Here is a 26,577-nt window from a genome sequence, read left to right on the forward strand (position 1 = left end):
ATTCTACAGGACAACAGGCCCAGAGTCCCTTCAAGATTCAGAGGGGACCCATGATTTGTCACCTCGTCGTACCTGCAATCTGCCAGACACGGACCAGCTTTCCACGTGCGTCAACCCAGAAACAGTAAACACGTGGTGACACCATCTTTTTACCTTCCCTGCATCCTCCTCACTCCAGGGGAGAAAGCAAAGAGCGCAGCTCAAGGAAAGATACAGAACAGAGAAGTTTATTTTACACTAACCGTCCGAGAAAACAATCGCCATAAACCAGTGCAAAATGTGTAACAGAATCCATGTGTGTCTTGGCTTTGAGAGCCCGAAGTGGTGATTTCCTCTCCCGCTCCTCCGGCCGGCAGGTGCCCCTCGGCGAACGCCGGCCTCAGTCTGCACCATCGACAAACATTCAACCCATCTGTAGCAGGTTATTTTTACAATTCATACCAGAATGTGTACAAGGGACGGGAAAAACCATACCGAATGAATAAGTGATCAGTGCTTAAAGTAAATACATGGGGCGGCACGGGCAAGAATCCACAGTTTCAATAAATACAAGTATAACAAGCATGGGTGGGTCTCAACTCGGTGGAATTATCTGCGTAATAATCCAGCATCAGACAAAACCTAGCAGGGCTGCTGAGCAGTGATTGGCAACAACGTCCACAATAACTTATGCCCTTGAGCGAGTCTGCACTGAACACATTCTGCGGTTTCCAAGGTGTCAGTTCTCTTTTCTCCTTCCTGTACCTCCCGCCCGCCCCCCCCCTTCCCCGCCCCCGAAGGGAGCGGTGGAGCTGGGACAGCTGGGCGGCGGCGTCCCGAAGTTAGAACGGTGGCCCTCGAGCCAACGGTCAGGGTCCAGTGTACTCAGTACCGACGGGCCACGTCTGTGCAAAGTGCGCGTCTCTCCATTTCCCAAGAAACCAGTGTCTGTACCTTCTGCGCGTAAAGCGGTGTTGGCCTCTGGGTCACTCCCTGTCACCCCAAACACCAAGCAAAGAGAGCACATCTCGGGGACTCACAGGCGGGGAAGCTCCTGCAGCTCGCTGCCTAGCGCTCTCGGATGGAGAGGTTAACCGGGGCCCTGAGTCAAAGGCCTCTGGCAGGCGGGCAACCACTATTGCTTGAGAGGCTAGAAGGAACCTGGGGAGAGAGTGATGGTCAAAATGGACAGGTGGGCAGCTCTCTTCTTCCCGTAAAACCCTGCGCCCCAGGGAAGGCCTGCAGGGCTCGGCGGAGACCCCCGGGTGTGACGTGTCACGCCTTTGTCCCAGGGCCTCGCCAGCCGCTCCTCGGATCAGCACTAAATCCATACAAGCTCCACAGCACCTGGGACTCGACCCCAGAGGACACAGCTGGGACACCCGTGGGTCATCGGCGGACCCAGAGCCCAGTGAAAGAAGATGCAAGAAAAACTCTCAATCTCTGGAAGCAAAGGAAGAAAAAGGGGGATCCCCCAAAGCCAAACAGCCCCCGAGACCCAGTAACCTAGGAATCAGCGCCAAATATAAGGAAATCCCAAACACTCCCTACCATCAATGGACCCTCTCCTCTCTCTCCTTCCACAGTCTAGGGTCATAAATTAGGCTAGTCTTCCAACCAATAACTTAAAAAAGGACGAGGGATGTACTAAGTTTTACCTGGCTTGGGCCAGTTAGCAGCCAGTTTTTCTAGAATCTCAGTCACTGTTCGAAAATGGAGCTTGAAAATTCACGCGGGTGTCGTAAGTCTTCACGCGGAGAAGGCGGGAAGGCGGAGCCGGGCGGGGGGGGGCGGGGAGCGGGGAGGGGGCCGGGGGCGGGGCGACCCGGTGGCGGGAACGGAGGCCGGTGGGCAGCGCAGAGACCACGCCGCGGGGCCGGACTCGGGGCGCCGGGCTCGTATTGCACAGAAGGAGGGGCCGCGGCTGGCGGCGGCCGCGGGTCAGTGGTCCCCGCACATGGGCAGGTTCACGAAGGTGAACACGTTGAACTCAGTCATGATGGAGAAGCACAGGAACACGCCGTATAGGAAAAGGCACCCGCACCCGAGCTTCCTGTCCAGCTGCCACTTGTTCAGATGGACGCCAAACACCTGCAAGGCACAGAGCGGGGTCAGAGGGCGCGGGGCGGGGCCCGCCCAGTCCTTCTCCCTGGACTCCCCGCCCACCCCCCCGGCCCCCCGCCCACCCCCCCGGCTCCCCGCCCCCGGCTCCCTGAAGCCGCGCGCCAGGTTTCCCTCCTGCCTCCCCGATGGCTCCCTCTTTGTTCCTTTTGCGACCCTGTCCCCTCATCCTGACCTCTCACTGTCCGAGGGCGCCGGGACTCACACCTAGGCCTCACTTTCCTGTCTATGCTCACTCCGTTGCGGGTCTCCTCCAACTCCTAGGCTCTAAACCCCTCCTATGTTCTGGCGTGCCCAGCGTGGGATTGCTCCTGAACTGGGACTCGTCTTTCTAAAGGCTGTCCAGAACTGTCCCCTTGGATGTCAGATAGGCGCTGCAGACTTAAGATGTTTGAACTCTTCCTCCCCAAACCTACTTCTTCTCGGCCCTTCAACAGCCCAGCTTGGACAGCTGGTCAGTGGTGAACCCCGTCTCCCAGCATTGTAGGGCTTCAGAGAAGCACAGGGATGCCCCGAAGCTAGAAGCGAGCACTCCGGTGTCACACACAACTTCCCTACAGGCCTGGGTAATGGGGCTGATATCAGTGACTACCTCACGGGGTGGGGTGGGGGGTTGGTGAGCTCCAGATGGGGGAATATGCGCATTAAGCACAGTGCATGACCATTACAAGTATAACCCTAAGTCATACCCACCTGAAGAATCTCCTAAACGGCAAAAGAATGGATTTATATGGGTTTTCACTTTTGTGTAAGGCAGTATTTACTTTGGTAAAACCTTGACACTGGACTTGCATCCTGATCCTGTAAATTACTTCTCCTGTCCTTCTGATTTCCCATTCTCTAGTATATGTATGTTCACCTACCAGGTGTGATTCAATGAGTATTTCCTTGAAAAATTCAGGAGAAAACACACTGCGTCTCTTATTGTGAAAATTCAGTAACATATGTGTATGTTAACATATGTGTATGTTAAATTCAGTAACATATGTGTATGTTAACAGTCAAGTGGATCAGTCTATGTGGTGGTGTGAACTTGTTCCCACCAAATGTGTCAGTTGAGTTGGAATATTAAATCGTACAAATGGATGTGATGGCCAAGGTAGTGCAGTGGCATAAAAGTGCACTGTCAATCAAGTCTGTTCTCGGTCTTTGAGTATTGGTCAAATCCATGGATTTATGAAGATGTTTAGTAACCTGGAATAGTCAGGTAATTGGGATATAACCTTCTGTCGACTAATCTTGCAGAAAAAGTGGGATCTCCCTTTGACTTTTGATAAAAATTTGTGTCTGACATGAGATGGACCCAGCTTCTGAGAGGAGGCTGGCTCCTTTCAGAGAGGGAGAAGGCTTTCTCATGGGTTGCCAGGATCCACTTCTGGAAGAAACAGCCATGAGATGGGGCATCTGGTGGCTGACTGTCTCCATCCACCAGAAGGCCATGCCCGTCTGGTGTCCAAACAAACTGTAGCCACAGAACCCACGGGGTGGGGGAAGAACATGGGAACTGGAGAGTGGAGAGAGCTGCAGACCCACCGTGACAAAGACGGAGGCCAGGAGCAAGCCCACGGAGTAGATCAGTCCCCTGCTGTTTAGCCGAATCTGTAAGAAAGGATGACAGGGAGTCAGGCTCCTGAAAGCATGTCTGCGGAGTGCGGGGCAGTGAGTACCAGTGAGTCCAGGGATGGAGAGCAAACGGCAGCTCCGCAGTAGGGACGGGCGATTTCCTGGACGCCCAGGGTGCACCCTTGTCTGGTCCAGCCTCAGCCTGAGCCCTCTCAGCCTCCAGCAGGTGTCCACTGACTGCCCCTCGGCCACTTGAATTCTCCATCCTGTGTGGCCTAATTCTTATTTCCTGGGGACCTGACCTCCAGGGAGCTTCAGCTTGCTCGACACACAACTTTTAGGGTAAATTTAATAACATGGGTCACGGGAGCAACATTTTGAAAAATATTACTAAACTTTTTATCTCTGTTGCATTCAAATGTCTGTGACCTTCACCCAAACTTGATGGGAAGTGGTGAGTGAGGGTTGCTATCTTGAGCAAGCAAAGAAGAGGAAAGAGTTAACATTCCATTTCTGATATTTTGTTTTGTTTGTTTTTCACAGTAATACAGTGGGGTTAACTGGCAAACTTTGAAGAAAAAAAACAATTTCCGGAATTCTTAGGGAACAGTGTTGTCCAGTACAACTTCCCACAGTGGTGGAAATGTCCTACATCTGTGCTGTCCAGTATGGTAGCCGTTAGGGACATGGGGCTCTTGAGCACTTGAAAGGTGGCTCAAGCAATAGAGGAACAAAAATTTTAATCTTACCTTTAATTAATTCAAATTTACATTAGAAGAACCACATATGAGTAGTGGCTGCAGTACTAGACAGAGCAGATAGAGAGTATTAAGGGGCCAACCAGGCCGACAAAGATGGTAAAGTTTCTTCCATGGTGTCGTGAAGATGCCCCTTCTGCTTTGTCCTGGGTCCTGAGGCCGGCTGCCTGGAAATAGGAGGGGTGCCTCAGGGCAGCCGTGCTCACAGGGTGCCCCCCTGACCAGAAGCAGCAGCGTCACCTGGAGGCTTGTTAGAAACGCAGAATCTCAGACCCCACCCAGACCTCCCAAATCAGCAAACTCTAGGAACAGGGCTCATCAACCTGTATTTTAATAGACCCTCCAGACAGTTCGGATGCACGAGAAAGTTTAAGAGAAAGTCCTAAAGGTCAATCCACTTCTGACCTCCAAGCGTCCTGAGGATGGGACTTTGACATTCATTTTTCCCCGGTTCTCGTGGAAACTCTTATGTGCAAGCAGGTTGGGGGACTACTGCCGACCCCCAGCAATGTACACTGTCCTGCTGGGAGTCAAAGGCTCACCTGTGCTCACAGAAAGGAAAATGAGGCAGGTTGATTGATTTCATTAGAGAACTAAGTGGTGATTATTGGTAGGAGTGGTTTGGACAAGGTTCAAGGTGCCTCTTGCCGCCCTTGCCCCAGTTCACCCCCAGGTGTGGGTATGGTAACCTGTGGGTGTCTCTGTAGGTAGGTGTGTTAGTTCATCTTTTGGTGACAGGACAGTGCATGCCCTAAATAGCCAACCCTTTCTGTGGGGACCCAGAAGCCTAACACTAAGCGATGTTCTGTCGGAGGGAACGGGCCGGACTCTCCCCTGCCCACACAATCCCTGTGAGCCAACCATCTGCTGAACCCCAGCTGGGAAATTATTCCCATACCATATGCCTCCCGAAGACTAAGGGACACAAATCATATCTCCGTGACACTAAAGCAATGGGTTGACCTGGTGAATCCATCGCAGACAAATGGGAGATCAGCCCCATCTCAGACCAGCTGGTAGCTTAACTTCCTGCAGACCCTCAGCCAGGCTGTGGCTAGAGTTTCCCCCTCTCATCAGCTGTGTTAGTATAAAGAGGCCAACACCCAGGAGTACATCACAAATGACTTGTACTGAAAGAGAGTCTCTTCTGAGCTCCTAATTCTCAACACTGAGTGGATTCTTCCAAGAAGGGGGCCATTGCATTCCCAGCCCAGCTTGCCCTGTGAGCTCCAGGCTCCAATCCTTGTCAGCAACAAGGATTGAGTAAAGTGATTTCCTGCCCTTAAGAAACCAAGAGCCAGTGAGAGCAAGACAAAGCAGGACAGTTCTCTTTGGCCAAGGCTTTTCAAAAGGAATCATGTTCAACCAAAGCTTTGGAACTTCACCTTGTCTACATTCACATAAAGTCTCAAAGGACAGTGCTGCTGAAATTGTAAGTCGTCTCTAAAGACAACCAACTTTTGTGGGGTTTCTGAGTATTTTTCACTTTTTCACCTTTTTCTCTGCAGCTTCCTTGGCTAATGGACTGCCACACGCACCCAGGGGTGTATTTTTGTTTTTTCATTGTTAATTAGAGACCTGGGCTCTCGACGCCTGCATCGGTTCCTTGCTACCTTACTGAACCTCCACTTCCCCATGGACGTGACAGTCAGGAATGAGGGCTCCTTCACTTGCCTCTGCTCCAACATGAACACCTCCAGCCACTGGAGACTATCGGTGGTTGGAGTCAGGGGTTGGCAAATGCAGGCGATGGGCCAGTTGTGGCCCATGTGACCCCATGGGCCACAACTGGCCCATGGCCTGCATTTATAAATAAAACTTTATTGTAACTCAGCTTATTCATTGACACATTGCCTGTGGCTGCTTTCATGCTACAATGGCAGAGCCGAGTAGTTCTGACAGAGACGGTATGGCCCACAGCGCTTAATGTATTTCCTCTCTGGCCCTTTCTGGAAAAAGTGTGCCGACCCCTGGTTTAGGGTATGGGCTCCAGACCCAGCTTCCCGCTCAGTCACCCACTCGCTATATAATCATGGACAAGTGACTTAACTTCCCCAAACCTCAGTGAATAGGAGCTGGTGTATAAAGTCCTCAATAAATCTGGGCCATTGTTCTCCATCCACTCGTGATCTGCCTGGGCCCACTTCCCTGGCCCTCCAGCTGCTACTTTGATACAGTCGTCACCTGGCAGCTCCCTGGTCAATGCCTCAGTAGGTGACAAACCCCATGAGAGCAGGGACCATGGCATTTCATCCTCCGCCTGGCACGGGGTTGGGCACAGACCACGTGCTTGATATATAATCGGTGAACGATCAGGAATGCCCTTGAGGTGGCGTTTTGCGTGTGGTTTACAAAAAGGGCAGTGCTTCTGTGGGGCAGGGGGGACTGGCCAGAGAGACCCTGGATGATGTTCCAGAAGCAATGCAATCCCTGCCCCAAATTCCCTGTCTCCCTGCCCCACTTTTTTTTATGTGTGTATAGCTTTTTTTTTTCACCTAACACTTTATTATGAATGCTTTTAAGCATTCAGAAAAGTTGAAAGAATCAGAGCATCTTATTTTTTTAATGAACTTCAAAGTAACCTAGGACATGTCACCCCCATCACTTCAGCCTGCATCTCACTACACAGGGTTCACTAGTAGTTCACAGCTCTTTCACTTTTAGATGCTATTTCCATATGGTGAGATTCACAAATCATAATTGCACCATTCAATGTGTTTTGAGAAATGCATACACCCATGTCCCCCAAACTCCAGCCGTGACGTACAGCACTTCCATCACCCCAGAAAGCTCTCCTTTGCTCTCCCAGCCAGTCTCACCCAGGGGTAGTCACTGCTCTAAGCTTCTCCATCATACGTTGGTTTAGCCTGTCGTATAAATGGCATCTCACAGTGTGCACTCTTTTCTGCCGGGATCCTTTTACTCAGCATACGATTTTTTTAAATGTATGCCTTGATGTTTTTCATTGCATCGATAGCTCATTTCATTTTTTTTATTGAGGTATCATGGACATCTAACATTATATTAGTTTCAGGTATACAAGATCATGACTTGATATTTGTATATACTGGGAAATGATCCCCACAATCAGTCCCCATACATAATTACAAACATTTTTCTTTCCTGTGATGAGGACTTTTAAGATCTACTCTCTCAGCAACTTTCAAATATGCTCAGTTCTTTTTTAACAGCGTACATATATGATGGATTGTTTAATTATTCTCCTCTTGGTGGGCTGCTTCTAGTTTGGGGCTATTGGTGTGTATTGATTTTATAACACAAGCAAAATGAAAAGAGGCTGACAGTGGAGACACGAGAATGAAGAGAATGAAGACAGCTCGGGACTCCTCCGGGACCTCAAAGGCACCAGCTCACATGCTGGCAGCCCCTCTCTGCCATCAGGCACTGGTAGCCCTTACCAAACTGGAGCAATTCACTGCCTCCCCCCACGCCCATCCTCTTTGGGAACATGCAGTTGAGTCAGATGGGGCCCTCACCTCCTTCCCACTTCTACTCTGCCCATCCCTCCCTAGGTCCTTTGCCTCTTCCAAGTTCACTGGGCCCCTGCTGGCTTTATCCCCCAGCTGACGCTGATCTCATCCTAACTTTCCCCGGGGGGGCCGGCTTCTTACCTCCCCAGCTAGTCTCAGTGCTCTAAGGGCAGATGCCTGGGTCTTGAGCTTTTTGTCATTCCACACAGCACCTAACTGCCCCCCTAACTCCACACACTGTATGTTTAAGTGAGCATCTGCTGGTGATGCTGCGAGAGAGAGAGAGAGAGAGAGAGAGAGAGAGAGAGAGAGAGAGAGAGAGAGTGTGTGTGTGTGTGTGTGTGTGTGTGTGTGTGTGTTATGTGTAAGGCAGTGAGGCTGGATGGCAAGGGGCACGACTGGAGAGGTGGGTGGGGAGACTGACCACGGTGAAGGTTGGCTTTAAGCCTGATCTTTTTAAGCAAGAAAGTCAGAGGGCACCAAAATTACCTTTTTCCCCCCCAGTGGAGGCAAACTTGCATATGGTAAAACGCACAGATCTCAAGTGGACTGCTGGATGAGTTTTGACAAATGCGTGTACCCAGGTAACCCACACCCCAATGAGAATATAAAACATTTTCGTTACCCCAGTAAGTTTCCCTGAGGGCAGCAAATCTTAACCCTCCTGAACAACTAGTTTCTTGGGGGCTTGCTAAGCCAGACAATCTTAGGGTTAGCTAAGATGCTAACCTCTGGAAAAGACTTGGAGCTCCAGCTGCACAGTGTGGACCTAAACTGGCGTCTCCCCACTCCTGCCTCAGAGATGCGAGGCCCAGGAAGTGCAAAGGCAGGGAGTCCCCATGGCAATGCCCTTCTGAGAGCAGGCAACACACTCGGATTGCTCAGCTCTGACATTTAACGTTGTTTTTATTTCTTGCCTTCGAAACTACGAGTTTTCATTCCCCAATTCCCTCTTGGCAGTTGTTGGAGAGGAAACAGGAGGCTGGCTTGTTCCCAAGTCAACAGGAATTTAGGCTCCGTGGATGTGTGGTTTTTAGTAGGGACGCACACAGAGACCATGACACCCCTAGTTTCCCGTGTGCACGTGGCTCATAAAACAACTCCCTGAATCCTACACCGTTTGTTTGAGGACCTAAACCCCCAGCCTCAAAGACTCCGACTCTCTCCACATTACAGTTTAAAATCTCTGTATGTTTTGAGGTCAGCTCCACCCAACCAGCAAATTCTTTTCAGAAAAACAAGAAGCCCCTGGATTTTCTCTAATTTGGTTTATAACTTGGAACACATGTGGTGTGTCCTTTGCATTTTCTGACTTGGGTAGTTTGAACACTTGCTTGGGCTTTGGTTCCAAATGGATGCGTCCAGCCGTGACTTTACGTTGTATAACATCACAGGGCGGGGATCTCTCTCCTTGAACAATTAAATGACGTCAGAAAGTGAACAAGCCGACAGAAAAGCAGCACGTTAAAGGCAGCTGGTGCCCAAGTCCCTTCCGTTCCAGAGCACGCACACAAACACAGGGTTGCACTGAATTCTAGTGGCTACTCTTCGAGGTGGCTTGTTCTCCCTGTAAAGGTGAGACAGCTGAGGCTCAGGGCAGTGAAGCTCTTAACCAAGGTAAGATTCTGCTCACCAGCGCGCGGGTGTGGGTTCCCCCGACACATCCAAGCAATTCTGCGACACCAGCTGAGTGGCCTGCACTTTAACCTGCCACTACCTACCTGGAAGCCGCAGCAGCTCCCACAGGTTAGGGCTCAGCCCTGCAAGGCTGTACCCGCCTCCCGCCTTGAGATGCCAGCTGTAAGTCCAGGTTGTCACCTGTGCTTTTGACGACTGGGTTATAGATTAGAGGTTCCCATGGAGGTTCCAAGAAGGAACCTTCTTCTTGGGTTCTACTAGTTTGCTAGAGGGCTCACAGAACTCGGAGAAAACCTTTACCTTACTAGATAACCGGTTTATTATAAAAGGATATAACTCAGATGGAAGAGAGGCACAGGGCAAGGTGTGGGGAAAGGGCTGGGGGCTTTCATGTCCTCTCGGGGGGCGGCCGCTCTCCCTGAATCTCCATGTGTTCACCAACCCAGAAGCTCCCTGAACCCCGTCCTTTTTGGGTATTCACGGAGGCCTCATTATAGAGGCACAACTGATTAAATCAACGGCCACTGGTGACTGATTGCACCTCCAGCCCCTCTCTTCACCCCAGAGTTCAGGCGGTTCCAACCCTCAAATCACAGGGTTGGTTCTCCTGCCAAGCAGTCCCCATCCTTAGGTGCTGACCTAAAGTCACCTCATTAACAGAAAAAAAGACATCTTTGTAGCTCTCCTCAGGAAATTCTGAGGGTTTTAGGAGCCCCGTGCTAGAAACGAAGAGTAAAATGTATATTCCTTATCATAAATCACAATATCACACACGGCCACGAAGCTGGTAAGGGGTCAAGCCTGCACTCAGAGTCGGGCTTCAGCCTGTAAATTCTAGACTCTTCCCTGCACCTTGCAGGGCACAAGGAAAAAGCCAGAGTTCTCTTCACCTGCTAAGAACTCTCCAAAGTGGCATCTGGGCCTTTCCCGCCCACCCTTTCTGGAAGAGTCCTGAATGCACAGCAAGAACCACAGATGCCCGTGCAGCAGAGGCCTGGGGCCCCATCCAGGTCCCGTGCTGCTCCCACCCTCTTGCCACTTCGGTGGAGCCAGCTGACTCTCCAGAGCCAGTACTGGCATCTGTGCCTGAGGGCTCCTCCCAGAAATGCGGAAGTGCCACCCGCCCCACCAGTGTCCCTCCGGCTGCTGCTGCTGCCTGCCTTCCCGTCACACCTCCCCGCTCCCTACTGGGCTTTCCTCCTCCCTCTCCCCCGAATAAATGCCTCACCCCATCCTTGTCTCAGGATGTAGTGGTCTCTGGGGGATCTAAACTTTGATAGACAGTGGGACTGAATCTGCTTCAGGCCTTGGTGACCCAGGTCAGCCCTTTCCTGGGGGGCCGGTAAAGACCCTGTCTTCCCCCAGGTATCACATCTCATTTTCCTGAACCAGCACCTGAAATCTAAAGGGCAAGATTCACCTTCAGGGGATTGGGTGGTGTCATGGTAGCCCCCAGGGTCTTGTTAGAACAGCCTCAAGAAGAACCGTTCATTGCCATGTCGCCCAACGATCCCCAGTTACCCCTCCAGGTCTGTGGGAACAGCTTGTATTTAGACGGGCCCTGGCAGCGCTTTCTGCATTTTGCTGGTGTCCATGGTGTCGATACTCCTGCCAAGGTCAAGTGCAAGGTGCCAACCAAGGGTGGGGTGGGGAAGAGCTCTGTAAGTCTCTTCTTCCCCTGGGGGTTGGGGCAGCGTTTTCAGTAAAAGGAAACACTGGTCCGGCAACTGGAGCAGCATCCAGGTACCAGAAGCCTGATTTAGGAATGCTCGCTGAAAAGGCGAGAAGGAAGATGCAGAAACATCGAGAACCGACTGGTGGGTTATGGGCGCGCTGGCTGAGTCGGACACAGTTCTGCTCTCAGAGGCGGAGGGGAGATGACCGCCCACGTGACTGCAGAGGCAGTGGACGTGGCTGGGGCAGCTTCCTGGAGGAGGTGATGGCTGGCAGACAGCCGGCCTTGGAAGAAGGACCTTGGGAAAAGCCTTCCTCCACGTGGCCACTCCCTCCTTCTGGAAACATTCTCGGGCCCCACTTTCTCCCAGTCCTCCCCCTTTCTGGCTGACCACTCCTCAGCCTCCTTCACTGGATGGTTTTTTCCTACCTGACATCAGGATATGGTTCCGGGCTCTCTTCTCTATTTACACTTATTTCCTGTATGAGCTTTATGCTTGAAAACCCACATTAATGCTCTCGACTGCCAAACGGAGACCTTGCCTCTTAACTTCAGACGCCTTTATCCCACTGCCTACCTGACATCTCCACCAGGACGACCCTCAGACACATCAAACCTAATCTGTCCTAAATGGAACCCTGGGCACTGCCTCTTAGATATGCTCCCCTCCACCCCTACCCAGGCTTGTCTTCCCCAGGTCACATATTTTCTCTTTCCTACAAATGCTTCATAATTGGTCTTCGGCCTCTGTCTTGTCTGGCTCCAACCCTTTCCCCACGCAGTAGCTGGAATCTTCTTCCTAATAGGACAATCACACCACCCCCTTCCTTGTCTCCATGACCACGGCTCTCAGTGTTCTTGCCCACGTGGCCTCTCTGGGCTCTAGTTCATTCCTGCCACTCATCCCTCTACCTCCCCGCCTCCCACCCCCACCCTCTGCACCCAGGCAGAGGAGCTGTCCTCGGGTCCTTCCGTGCACAGAACTTTCTAGTATCTTGGTCTTTTACTAGCTGTTCCTTCTGTTTAGAAAAAGCCTCTCACCTTTACCTGCTTGGTTTCTGATAATCTCAGATTCTCAGAATAAGTGTCACTTCCTCACATGCATTCCAGGTGCCCTGATCTCTGCCACACACAACCACATGCTGCCACGACTCCCGCATGACCAGCTCTCAGGAGAGCACACATCACACTTGGGTTCGGAATTGCCTGTGTGGTCATCTCCTCCCAGAGGCTGGGGCTCCAGGAGCACGGGATGGTGTCTGTCCAGCTCACTGAGGTGTCCCCAGCAATGGCGACCAGCTTAGCACACAGAAAGCAGTCAGTTCATGTCTGACCAGAAGAAGGATGAGAACATTTCTGATCACTTCTTTTTACCTCTGTGGATTCTGGAATCAGGTGGGCTCTTGCTTGGAAACAGAAAAAGACAGACACCCTCTGCTGCCTCCGTTCATTGCTTCTTAGATTTAATTTACATTTCTAAGCCCCAGCTCAGAAATCAGATTTGCCCTGGCTGCCCGGAGCCTGCCTGGTGACTTTCTTCGTTCGGTTGGAGCAGGCGGAACAGACATTTGTCACCAAAATGGGACAAGAAGTACTCATTTTCCAAACTGACTTTTAGAAATAGTTTTTACTGGGGGCACTTAGGTAGCTAGCTGGCTTCTGAGCAAGACACAAGTACTAAGAAATGCCAAAATCTGTAAAACTGCCTTGGTTCCTCGCTGTCAGATGCCTGAACCTAATCCTTGCACAAAACAGCTGTCTCAGTGGTAATTATCCAAAAATTGTGACCTGGAAATCCATCTAGGCAAGATGGGAAAATTGCTTCAGAATTGTAGCAGGTCGCTTGCTAGGGCGAGGAGGCCATTAAACCCACACAGGCTGCTGGGTGCCGATGTCAGAGCTACAGAAAGATGTCACGTGGTTACTGAAATGCTAATAGATGGAGGCCCCTGAGTGTCCTTTCGGAAATGACACCCTCTCCCGGGAAGAGCTGGAGGCGGATCTGAGGGGAGACCAAATTGCTCATGGCCCATAAGCCTCTAAATGCGCTTTTGCATGAACCTGGAACTATCTTTCCAAGCAACTTCTGCATCTCGGCATGAAGTTACACATTGGTGCCCCTACAGTGTGCCTGGGCACGGGGGCTGGCCCCCAAGGGCCTGATGAAAGCGGCGGAGGGACCCAGGGCCTGGACAAATGGATCATCTTCATGGAAGGATCCAGAGCAGTTCCTCCAACACCCAGAGAGAAACTGCTGTAGACTCACCACTTACTGCAGCCTTAGGCAGTGGCGATTTGAGCTGCACCAACGCCTGTGAAATCTGGGCGTCAGGAGTTCTCTTCCCTCCCGGCTCCTTCTCTCTTTACATGAAGTTGAAGTGCTCACCGAAGCCTTAATAAGCAGACCCTGTCGTCTCTCCCAGCAAAGACTCCAACTCAGGGGCCCCAGCGATGACCCCTCACGCTCCTGGGCGCCAGCCGGGAACGGCGGCTTCTGTGCCACGATTTGCTCTGGCCACGGTTCTCCCTGGCCCAGTGCGAAGAGAAGAAACCTTACTGTCCTCTCTCTGCCTCTTTCTGGCTGCGGGATTTAAGCTCTGAGGCCCTGGGTGCCTGACCTGCAGAAGCGGGCCTAGAACAGCACCGCACTTACAGTGAATCCCTGACCCCGGCCCGCCTCGCCCCGCGCCCTGGCCTTCCTTCTGTTTTCAGACACAGCTGCCCGGGGTACTCTCTTTCTACAAGGCGCCCCCTGCCCCTCAAACCCCCCACTCTTTTTGGCCACTCGCTGCTCAGCACAGAGCCCACCGCCCTGGGCGGCGGGTCCAGAGTGACGGGAGCCCCGCACGGTCACACGCCCACCTCACTATCTACACGGGCTTCTCCTCTGAAGTCAGTGCCCCCGTGTTTGTCCCTCATGAGTCTGTCTCCCTCGGCCCGACACACGGTCTAAGGGGGAGGGGCTGGCCTGCCTTGTTCACTCTGTATTCCCAGCTTGTCACCAAGTTCCCGGCACATAGTACATGCACGATATGCACCGGTTGTGGAAATGATGCTTGTCTTACTTAGCTGTTGTCAGAATTAGATGAGCCCACGTGTGCATGGCCTCCCTGGAGTTGCTGGCGCATAGTAAGGACTCGATGAATGTTAAGCTATTCTCAGTGCTGCTCTGTTTATCCCCTGCACTTTTCTCAGGTCAGCCTGTTCCTCCCTTCTGCTCTGCTCAAGTGTCTTCCTCCCCAAGTGAGGTGGTGCGGATGGGAAAGTTAGGATCCATCCATCCATCCATCCAACAACTATTTCTTGAGCATATTCTAAGTACCAGGCACTGTGCCAGGCAGAGAGGAAACAATAAATGAGTAAGACGGGCACAGTTCCTGCCCTCGGGGAGATCACTCCTCTGCGGGAGGCTCAGACAAAGAGGCAAAGTCAGCCTTGATGGTACCTGCTGATGAAAAACACAGCAGCGACATCTGACTCAGGTTTGGGAGATCACAGTGGACATCCAAGCTGATACCTGAAGGATGAACTGGAGAGAGAGACCAGGGGAGTCCTTGCTGGTGGCCCTTCCCCGCTCTGTGAGGTGGTCTGGTTCCAGAGGACAATTTTCTTCAATCCCTGGCTCCCAGGAAAACCAAAAGACACAGCTTGGTTGGGCCAAATTGGGCCACTGTTTTGGTCTACCATTATTAGACAAAGAGGTAGCCTTCACAAGTAAAGTTTCCCAGAAAATTAAAGTCTACCCTTCTACATGCCGGCACCCTGACTGCTTTTGATGAAAATATTTCATCCTTAATTTTGTCTGGATGACTGAGAATGACCACCATGAATATACATTATTTAACTGGACTGAAATATTGCAATACTCTCAGGAGCTACTGACGTATGAGGATTGCTCGCCTCTGCAATTGAGGAAATAAAATGTATTCTCTATTTAAACAAGTAAAATGTCCTGCCGTGTGGATGGCAAACGCGAAGTGGACAAGGTTTTACACTCAGGCTCCAGCCACAGGGAACCGATCCGGGTAAATAACTGTCAGACAAAGTAGGGAAGAGAGGAGGCCAACAGGGACGCGGGGAAGAGCTTATGTGATGCTCAGCATGGGCTGTGCTTGGGGGCAGTGCCTGGAGGGATGAGAGGAGTCAGGCATGTGGGCAGGACTCGGGGGGTCTGCTCATAGAGATTTCCTCCCTCCTTGAATGCCCTCTCAATCAAAGAGATGAAACTATCTCAGAAAAATAAGTAAAAAGTAGCATTTTAAAGAATGCCACTTGGATCTGAGGGTGGTTTGATTACTCTGCCCCTCCCCTGATTCAGCTCACCTGGCTGCCTCTACCTGCTTCTTGCCCATTTACATTTTAGTTCTGCTTCAGGATGAAAACTTTTCCTGGCAGTGAAGATTATCACTATTTATTAAACATGGATTCTAGAATACACTGCTGTAACTGCAATATAATCATGGGCTTCCTAACAGTTACTAAGTTTTGAATAGTACTGAAAAATAAATTAACTAGGTTTTTTTCCCCAGAGAATTTTAAAAGTTCAAAATATAATCTCCTTTTCAACAAATGATGCTGAAACAACTATATATCCACATGCAAAAGAGTGAAGTTGGATCCCTACCTCACACCATATGCAAAATGAAATCTCCCTTGGTTTCCCTGGGGCTCATGAACTGTTTACAGATTATTGAATTTCTACTTTCAAAAGAGAGGCCTACATTGGACGCTGGTATCCCTGGAATAAAATGAAGATCTCTCTGGCACTGGTTACAGAAACAGAAGCATTTGGATAAATGCTTCTTTCTCTGGTCTTTTCAACCAAACGTTTTCCCCCAAGAGCACTCTCCTGTGTGCCACGGCCACTCATAAACCAGAAGCGGCCTGCTTCTTCTGCATTTCCCCCTCAACTTCAAAAATAAAGGCAATCTTCAACCACAGAATTTGATGTGCTCCTTGTACAATTCCAGAAGAATGACCAGACTGACTGATGACCCAGTTACGTCATCCACAGATGGAAAACATGAATTTGGGCCAGACATCTAATAGGGCCTGAATTTTTGTGTTCATGATATCACCCTATCACTAGAGTTTGGAACCTGAAAAGGGTGTGTTTTCATGGCTGTGGGTGTTACTGATATGAGAATTATGTTTAATTTTCTGTTCCCTAAAGAGTGTTGGGAGAATGTCAGGAGAGGAAAAGAGGGCATGATTTATGGCAGACAAAGTGCCTCGTGGAGTTGGGAATTCATGTTCAATCAGGAAGATTTCACAGCTGGTAAGAGGGGTTGGTTTACCTCCAGGATGAGCTCTGAGGTTTGTTTTTCAATGTTTTTGATTTCACCTTCCGTGACTGGACCCTGTAATCCCAGTAAAGAAAAAATAAACATAATGGATCTTAGGGACATTGGAAGGATTTGCGTCCCCTGCTCCTGCCTGTTCATCCCTCCCTGGAGAAACTCAAGGTGGTAAAAATCTATTATTCATGGACTGATTTTCCAGGTTATTTAGAGCATAGTTTCTTCTCATCGTTTTGCTGCATGCTTTTTAGCCACTAGAGAAAACAAAAAGTAGTTGAAATTCATGTAGGGCTGAAGTTTACTTCTTCACAACTTTGACAAGAGGAAAGTGGGAAGGTGAAACAAACAGGAATCAACCAGGTGGATTGTTGCTGAACTCAGTGGATCCATACCCAGCACTCCGAGCTGGGTTCAGGGACACAGAAGCCAGGCGGAGTCTGGGGTGCCGATAAAGATGGGATGTAAAGATGGATCAGGAAATGAAATGACAGACAGTACACTGCATTTAGAAGAGGCAGAGCCCTTGGAGAGAGGAAGGAGACATCCAAGACCGAGCATGACCATGTAACGACAGAGGGTCACCTGTAGTACGTCCTAGGGAAGTCAGGGTGTGCTCACAGCAGGGCTCTTGCTTGGAGCGGGATACACAGGCTTGAGCCCTGAGCTGAACTGGGTGATAACGGGGAAGGCTGAATGACAGAACCTTTCTCTATCCTTTACTCAGGCAGCATCGTCTCACCTCAAAAATAAATGTTGAACCAACTTTTTCTTTTTAAATGGCATTTATTTATTTATTTTTAAAATTTTTATTTTATTTATTTATTTATTTTTGGCTGCATTGGGTCTTCATTGCTGCGCGCAGGCTTTCTCCAGTTGTGGCGAGCGGGGGCTACTCTTCGTTGCGGTGTGCGGGCTTCTCATTGCAGTGGCTTCTCTTGTTCCAGAGCACGGGCTCTAGGCACACGGGCTTCAGTAGTTGTGGTGCAAGGGCTCAGTAGTTGTGTCTCGCAGGCTCCAGAGCACAGGCTCAGTAGTTGTGGCGCACGGGCTTAGTTGCTCCGTGGCACGTGGGATCTTCCCGGACCAGGGTTCCAACCCATGTTCCCTGCATTGGCAGGAGGATTCTTAACCACTGCACCACCAGGGAAGTCCCTGAACCAATTTTTTAAAAAAAATATTGGTTTGGAGGGGCACCTTCCCCTGCCCCCAGGTCTCAGCTTGGACCTGAAGCTTCCCTCTAAGTCATGAAAGGCAGATGTTGGTGAGGCTAGTGCAAGTGCAGCGGACGATTCACTCAAGGCTTCCATGACATTCAACACCTTTTTCGTGGCTCAAGTATGTACGAGCCCCATCCTGTGTGCTCTGAGGATACTCATCCTCACCGAGCTTCCCGTGGTGAGAACATGAAGGGGAAGGCTGTGTTAAAAAAAAAAGAAAAGAATATGCGGGTGCCATGAAGCTGCCCCTAAACTGCAGGAATGAGATTAGGATAAAATAAAATGAAATGAACATTGTAGTTTTGAAAAATAATGAGGCACGTGTAAAGAGCTCCAAAACGTTCGTCTTCTCTATAGCAATTCCAACTCTGGGAAAATAATCAAAAGAAATAGCCTCAAATGTAAATACAGTTTTGTGGTTAATTTCTGTAGCTCTTTAAACTCTGTAAGATTGATGTATTAAGATGTCTGTGGCATCATTAGTTATAACAATGAAAACCTTGAAGCAGCATCTGTGTCCAACTGCAGCAGGATGATTAAGTAAATTTTGGCATAATGAGGATATTAATCTGCCTAATAATGATGTCTTTAATGAGATTTTTAAGGAAAATATGTTTGCTGTGTGTAAGAAGAAGTATTTTAAAAAGCAATGTGCAAAATTGTGTAGCGTGACATCAGCTATGTCAACCAGCCTAGGAAGAGAAAACTATGCAGAAATGTTAACAGTTGATATCTCTGGATTGCACTATATGATTTTTATTTCATCCTCTAAAGCTGCAGCGTCTCATGGGCAGCCACAAGTCATGTAGCTATACAAATTTAAATTCATTAAAATAAAATAAAAATTAAAAAATTCAGGCCTTCACTTGTTCCAGCCACATTTCAAGTGCTTAAATGTCTCCTGGGGCTAGTGGCTACTATATCCCACAGTACGGCTAGAACATTTTCATCACTGCAGAAAGTTCTATTGGGCAGGTACTGCTCTAGAGTTTTCTCTAATTAGAATTTCTCTAATTAAAGTTCCTCTAATTTTCTATGAAGACCATGAGCTATTTTTATAATCAGAGAAAACGAAGAAAAAAGTAAAGTTCAGATTCGTGGACTGTAGGAAAAACCCGAGAGATTATTTTAGGAATGGCGAAACAGAATCAAGGTGACTTGTATTGAAAGGAAGCAGCGAGGCTTTAATGAGAGTGTAAACACAGTGGAAAATACTGTTCTCAGATTAAGTACAGAAAAGATGTGTTAACCAGAAGGGAGGTGGTCCACACGGGACCCAGGAAAAGAAGCTCAGAGGCAGGGTTAGTCAGTGCGCTCAGCACGGCTGGAGTGGAGGGGGCAGCTCGGGGCGGCAGAGAGACAGGCCCTACGATATGGGTGGACGCTCGGACGGCAGCAACTCAGCAGCCCCAGCAGAAGGTTATCCAGCAAATCCCTCCTGTTTGGACTCCACTCTCAACCGGACACCCTGGACCGCAGGACTCATCCGCGTCTCCACTCCTTCCTGGGTACACAGCCTAACTAATGCCCTGGAGCTCCTTTATAGCTAGACGGGAATGTATGACTTATCTGGACAGTGGGTCGGGGCAGCCAGGACATGGACCACTTCCAGGCCTCATCCAAAACCGATCTGCGCCATCCTTCGTGCCCTTGCCCTCTCGGCTTTCTGAGTGGCCGCTGGAGAAGGACTCCAAGATGGTAGAACCATCTGATGGAATAAGCCTCAATCCCTGAGCTTCTGCTTGAAGCATCCACGGGAGCTACCAGGATAGAAACATCTGCAGCGGATTTTGAGCAAGAAATAAACCTTCGTCGGGCTACCCCAGAGAGATTTTGTGGTTATTTGTAATAGAGTAGTAGCAATGCTTATTCTGAGAAATAAAATTCTAACTTGACCTTCCGTGGGGAAGGTATCAATGCAGCAGGTCTGGTTATTCAATCCTGCTTGCCTCCAGCGGAGCCTAGAACTCTCAGGCTGATGAGAATGTGGCCCTTGGAATGTTCTTTATGTCACTGACTGACGATGTTGGTGTGTACACTGGAAGCGATGGGGCATACTGGACCAGCTTGGCAGGATGTTCGGCAAGCTTTATGATGTGTACCTCGTGTCTGTGCTGGGATTCTGAGTTCTGTGATCACGGCTGTGCATGTTGCAGGAGTGTGTCTGTCTACCTGACCAGCCCTCCAGAGAGCCTCAGACTCCATCTCCTGCACGTGGCCCTGTAGTGAGGCAGGACTCTGAAGCCTGCACCTGACCTCTCTGGACTTCTCCTGATGCATCTTATTTGCCTGTGGCTTTTACTCTAAACCCTTTGCTCTAATAAACCTTAGCTGTGACTATGACCTGCTGTGGAGTCCCACGAGTACTCCTGGTGAGTCAGTGAACTTGAAGGTGGTCATGGGGCTCCCCAGATACCTCCCCCATAAGATCTTTCTCCAGGAAAACAGAATGCAAGTCATCGGGAATAAGTATGCTTTCTATCTGGCACTTGGGTATGTTAGTACTGTCTGCTGGCATTCTAGCATATACATCAAACTCTTGTGAATTTGGTTGATGTGAGTCCATTCATCAGATTCTGACTGACAACAATGGCACTCTTAGGAATCTTGGGAAGATTATCTGGAATCCTGTGACCACCCAATGGATGATGCTCCTTCAGGGGCCAACCTGGATGACATTTCTTCAGTGTCTCTCTTACATGCCACTTAACACGTGATAAGATGAAGCAAGTTCACAGATTTAGGACGAGCCGTGACTGAGGTAGAAATAAAGGCTGTGGAGAGAGATCCCATTTGGTGGCAGTGGGGGGTGGTGGGGTCCAAGAAGGAGTCCTGAATGAAGTGGCATTTGTGACAGACCTGGAGGGAGGAACATCATTTCAAATGGGAAGAGTGATGGGGAGTGTGTGCATCTGAGTCAGGGTCTGCAGGAGGAAAGACTCCAGCAGGAGAAGCGCAGGGCACCTTCAGGGGCTGTGAGTCTGCAGGGTGCTAGCTCAGCTCTGTGCAATATCTGAGACAGCAGGTGGTCAGGGGGGCATGGTGTTTCGGGAGTACTGATGGGGGACCATTGAAGGGCTGGCCTCTGGTGGGCATCTGTTTACCTTATAGTCAGCCTAGGCTAAGTGGTCCTTCTTCCTGGGCTTAGGGACCAGGATTAAAACTCACTCCTGGGCATATACCCAGACAAAACTCTAATTCAAAAAGATACATGCACCCCTATGTTCATGCAGCACTATTTACAATAGACAAGACATGAAAGTAACCCAATGGACATCTGTCCATCGACAGATGAATGGATAAGAAGATGTGGTACATATATACAATGAAATATTACTCAGCCATTAAAAAGAATGAAATGATGCCATTTGCAGCAACATGGATGGACCTAGAGACCATCATACTAAGCGAAGTAAGTCAGACAGAGAAAGACAAATACCATACGATATCATTTATATGTGGAATCTAAAATATAACACAAATGAACATATCTATGAAACAGAAACAGACTCACGGACATAGAGGACAGACTTGTGGTTGCCAAGGGGGAGGGAGAACGGGGTTGGGATGGAGTGGGAGTTTGGGATTAGCAGATACAAACTATTATATATAGAATGATAAACAACAAGGTCCTAATGTATAGCACAGCTAACTATATTCAATATCCTGTGATAAACCATGATGGAAAAGAACATGAAAAAGAATGTATATATATGTACAACCAAATCACTTTGCTGTACACTAGAAACTAATAGAACATTGTAAATCAACTATACTTCAATAAAATAAATTTTTAAAAAATTATTAAGGGAAAAAAATGAAAAAAAAAATCAACTCACCCACAAAAAAACCATTAACCTCTAATGGAAAATTGGGTAAAGGGCATAAAGAGATAATTATCCTAAAGAAGAACCCGAAAGGCCAATACATGTAAAAAAGAATACTCAGTCTCTCTGGTAATTAAAGAAAGATCAATTAAAACACAGTTAAGGGGCTTCCCTGGTGGCGCAGTGGTTGAGAGTCTGCCTGCCAATGCAGGGGACACGGGTTCGAGCCCTGGTCTGGGAGGATCCCACATGCCGCGGAGCAACTAGGCCCGTGAGCCACAACTACTGAGCCTGCGCGTCTGGAGCCTGTGCTCCGCAACAAGAGAGGCCGCGACAGTGAGAGGCCCGCGCACCACGATGAGGAGTGGCCCCCGCTCGCCGCAACTGGAGAAAGCCCTCGCACAGAAACGAAGACCCAACACAGCCATAAATAAACAAACAAACAAACAAACAAACAAATAAACCCAAAGTTAAAAAAAAAAAAAAAAAAAAACACAGTTAAGGGCTTCCCTGGTGGCGCAGTGGTTGAGAATCTGCCTGCCAATGCAGAGGACACGGGTTTGAGCCCTGGTCTGGGAAGATCCCACATGCCGCGGAGCGGCTAGGCCCGTGAGCCACAACTACTGAGCCTGCGTGTCTGGAGCCTGTGCTCCGCAACAAGAGAGGCCACGACAGTGAGAGGCCCGCGCACCGCGATGAGGAGTGGCCCCCGCTCGCCGCAACTGCAGAAAGCCCTCGCACAGAAACGAAGACCCAACACACCCAAAAATAAGTAAATAAATAAATAAATAATTAAAAAACAAAAAAAACAGTTAAAAAAAAACTCATGCTGCTGAATCTCTCATAAAATTCATCAAAAACATCATTTTGTAAATCCATATACTTCGTCAGTTTGAATGTTGTCATTTTTTATTAACTGTCAAACGAGCACCCACATGATCTGGGCCTGCCTGTCCCACAAGTGCATCTCAGGCCATGAGCCCCCAGGCTCACTCTGCTCCACTTACCCTGAACCCCTTCCTTCTCTCCAACAGGCCAAGTGCACTGTTGCCTCAGGGCCTTTGAACGGGTTGTTCCTTCTGCCTGCAATGCTTTTTGCTCTGCCCTGCCCCAATTTTCCCATGGCTGTCTCTCTCTAGTTATTCAGACTTCAACTCACAGTCACCTCTTGCAAGGAGCCTTCCCAGACCCCCCGAGGTAATGTAACGCGTCCTCTCTCACCACGTCATCCCGCAATTTCATAGACAGCAGAGAAGAGATCTCGGCTCCTTAGGACATGTTCTGCTTCCTTCCAACTTCTTGTGCTTATCTTTACCCTCTGGTGAAACCTCTCTGCCAACAGGTAGCTTCAAATGAACCAAAAACGTGTGGCCTTTCTGCATGGATTTCAATTTCATCACCGGACACACCTTCCCTACCTGAAACACCCATGAGTGAAGTAACTCGGAGACAACCATCATCTGATAAAATGAGCCACCATATTTTCTTCAGAAAATATACTTACTGACAACACATTACACAGATAGACTGAAGCAACGCTCAGTAACACATTTAGCGAAGCACCCGACACTGGGTTGGGTGTGAAAACTTCAGAGGCATAAATAATACTGTTTTCTTCCAGATACAGAGAGAAATCTCTAACTGCAGTTTCTCCCTCCATCTTTGGACAGTGTCTGGGAGAGAAGTGCCCATGAGCAGAGGAGGGACACTTTGGGAAGCTGGGAAAGAGCCCTGAAATCTACCTGGACCGCCCGTGTCACCCACCTGCAAATCCACCTGGAGCCACAGTCGGCTTAGCCTTGAGAAGGAGCGCGGGGGCCATCACTGTGGGGTCTGACTGTTGCCAGGTCCCTGGCAGAGACAGCATCGGGTATTTTGTGCCCTTCCTTCATGAATAAAAATATTTTGCATGCCAAACAAATCCCATGGGCCAAACCTGGCCCCCCCGGCTGTTTTTGCACAGCCCATGAGTTAAGAAGGGTTTTTACGTTTTCCATTGGTTGAAAAGATTCGAAAGAATCATAATGTATCATGATGTGTGAAAATTATCTGAAATTCACATTTCAGTTTCTATACATAAAGTTGGACTGAAACAGCCACGCTCATCCACTTGCCATCATCTGTGGCTGCCTCAGGCCACCACAACAGAGCTGATGACAACTGTGACAGAGACCATCCGGGCGGCAAAGCCTAAAATATCTACTATCTGGCCCTCCCCAGAAACCGCCTACCAGCTCTGCTCTCAAGTCAAAGTTCCCACATAAGCCTGACCTCGCGAGGACCTGGCCAGGAGAATTTGTTTTCCCCTCCACGTGAGTGTTTCCACACATCCTTTGCCCTGAGACACAGTCACAGTGGCCGAGGCCACGAAAAGCGGAAAAACCACTTACATAGGATCCGTAATCCACAGCCAGGGTCTGCAGGGCCCAGGGGAGCCCGAGGCCAATGAGGATGTCAAAAACATTGCTCCCGATGGAGTTGGACACGGCCATGTCCCCCATGCCTGCGAGGACAAGAGATTACCTGAGTGAGGGAGGTGGTCCCTGGGGGGGTGCCCCGGCCCCCAAGGACTCTCTCGAGCCCCTGGTCTGACAGCCAGAGACCCATGTGCCCGGGTCTCTCCCAGGCCATCCATCACTGTAGGATGATACAGATTGCAAAATAGTCCATTGAATATGCATTTTCTTTTTTTTTTTTTGGTGCATTTTTTCAATAGAACAGAATGAAATATACATTCTATTGAACTGCTGAGCTTTACTTCAGATATGATCATCGGTTAAATGTAATTTGAAAACCAACTATGGTTCCAAAAATTCTGAAGCATCCTATAGAAAGGAATAAACTCAGCAGTCTATAAAGGGCTCCTGAGTTCACCGACCCAAGGTTCACTGAACCCATGGTTCAGTGTCATCACCCATCTGCTCTATGCTGTATCCAATTCTTCTTCTAAATAACTGAGCAACATTAAGGAAAATAATGTAACCAGTAGAATTTCACAAGGACCAGTGGAGGGCACTGTGCTAAGGCTGGAAGCCACAGGTTGTGTTTGCTGAAAACCAATCTCCTCCCACACAAATCAGGCACATAAATTAGAGTGGGGGCTGGGAGGTGCACGGCCATCTAGGGGGCATCCACCTAGGGCGGGGCAGGTAAGCTGTGATCTTGGTTTTGAGGGAGGAAGGGTCTGTCATACACTGAAGAGTGACCTCTGGCAGGTGGCACTTTGAGGGGTTCTGCAGTGGGTAAACCTTAGGCTATGGGGTCTGTCCTCTTGAAGCCTCAGTTTCCTCATCCATAAAATGCATATATGATTGTCCCTAACTCAGAGAGTTGTTAAGTAAGATCATGTGCTTAAATTGCTCTGTTCAGTTGTGGCACTCAGCAAAGGTTAGCCACCATTGTCTTTATTACTATTTTTAATAATAGAAGTAATACAACCTCCAGAGAGGATGTGGGTGCGACCTAGGAAGCGTCTCTGCCTTCCTCAAGGGTGGATCTGCTGGCTTGTTTCCTGGTTATTCTGATGCCAGGAAGCCTTTTGACCAGCATGGCACTGAAGTGGCCCAGTGCTCCTTCCCAGCTGGGATTTGGTGCCCCGGTAATTGCCCTGTGACCTCCCCCCGCCCACCAAGTAGGAAGTCCTGCCTTCCTTTCCCAGCCCCACCCCATTCCGGGTCCCACCTTGTCTGGCCACAATGAGGCTGGCCATGCAGTCGGGCACGCTGGTTCCGGCTGCCAGGAAGGTGATCCCCATGATGACGTCAGGAATCCCCAGCGTGTACCCGATGATCGTGACCTGGGAGAGGCGGGAAGAGGAGAGCTGAGGGCTGGCACCAGCCCCACCTGCCCGCAGACCCTCCCAGCAAAAAGCTGAAAAGTCTGCAATCTGGGCGGTCTCTCTGGGGGCCACGTCTGCTCTCTGTATCAAGACAGAGGGCGAGGAACATCTCAGGGCGCAGACGGGGCTGCTGGCAGGGGACCGGGGTGCAGTTACGGAGCCCATGCTCTCCAACCAAAGACTGGCCTCTCTTACTTGTTCCTTTGGGTGAGGCAGGCGGCCTGAGAGAGGAGAAACAGGGTTTCTGGGAAAAGGCAACATAGGGACAGTATCTGAACTCAGGACGTTCCTGGGAAACCCAGAACGGATGGCTGCCATGCTGTGCTGGGAACGCAAGCGTCCACGTCCCATGCTGGCTGCATAATGAGACTTTACAGGAGCTGGGAAGGGGCTGACTTACACCATCCAGCCTTGTAGGAAAAGCCCTAAGCGGCTGATTCCTTTCCTCTCTTGCTGGAAGCCTGGGGACATCATCTCTGCCCACGTCATCCTCTGCTTCACAGTGGCTTACGTTTATCTAGTACTCAGGCACTTTTGTTAGTGCTGAGTGATGTTCGTGGGCTTTAACTTATTTAATTGTCACCACAACCCCAGGGAGTAGGTGCTTATCTCCATTCTTCACACGAGGACACGGAGGCATTGCCCAAGGCCCACGCACTGGGGAGTGGCCCGGGGTGGGGGGACATTCCCACCCGGGCATTCAGGCTGTGCCCGTGGGCACTGGCAGCACCTCTATTTACACAGGAGGGGTTTAGCTGGAGGAAGAACAGCTGACGGGGAGGCGGTGCTTGCATCCCATTAAATGAGCCCATTCTGGCCCCCAGTTTCCAGATGGGCAAACTGGGAGGAAAGCAGTGGGTGAGAAGGCGTGAGGAGGGGCAAGTGGCAAAAGTGAGTAAGTGGAAAGAGACCCATCCCGGGTCCGCTGGCTTCAGGAGAGGATAACTTGCAGGAGGTGAACCGACTAGGTCACTGTGGGATGCCACGTGCCCTCCCTCACTTTCTGTAAAATTACAAGAAATGCAAACGGGCTGTGGTATGTAGCCCACTCCTCCCAGCTCCTCTGGGACCCCTGCGCTGGAGCCTGGCCTCACTCCCTCCCCATCCAAAGGTTTGGGGGATGTTAGTTAAATCCGTAGGGATGCCTGGCTTGGTCCCTTTCAAACAGTG

General features: G+C 49.8%; 1 protein-coding gene across 4 annotated transcripts in view; it reads right to left on the bottom strand.

Annotated features, from left to right (window-relative positions):
- Positions 1-239: 239 nt before the first annotated feature.
- SLC24A3 (solute carrier family 24 member 3) overlaps positions 240-26,577 on the bottom strand; it is a 466,771-nt gene continuing 440,433 nt past the window's right edge. The window contains exons 14-18 of one of the 4 annotated variants that reach the window (XR_009703089.1): positions 25,251-25,365; positions 23,960-24,072; positions 3,634-3,699; positions 1,638-2,070; positions 240-1,140 (exon numbers count right to left, since the gene is read on the bottom strand). Coding sequence is in view for 3 of the 4 variants with exons in the window: in XM_061207777.1 (XP_061063760.1) it covers positions 1,921-2,070; positions 3,634-3,699; positions 23,960-24,072; positions 25,251-25,365 (444 nt within the window). In the remaining variant the exon portion in view is untranslated. Of the gene's footprint in view, positions 2,071-3,633; positions 3,700-17,364; positions 17,942-23,959; positions 24,073-25,250; positions 25,366-26,577 lie in introns of those variants that run through there. The other 3 variants (XM_061207777.1, XM_061207778.1, XM_061207779.1) reach the window with 3 other exon arrangements.

Source organism: Eubalaena glacialis, chromosome 13 (genome assembly GCF_028564815.1).
Source record: "Eubalaena glacialis isolate mEubGla1 chromosome 13, mEubGla1.1.hap2.+ XY, whole genome shotgun sequence".
Taxonomy (NCBI): Eukaryota; Metazoa; Chordata; class Mammalia; order Artiodactyla; family Balaenidae; genus Eubalaena; species Eubalaena glacialis.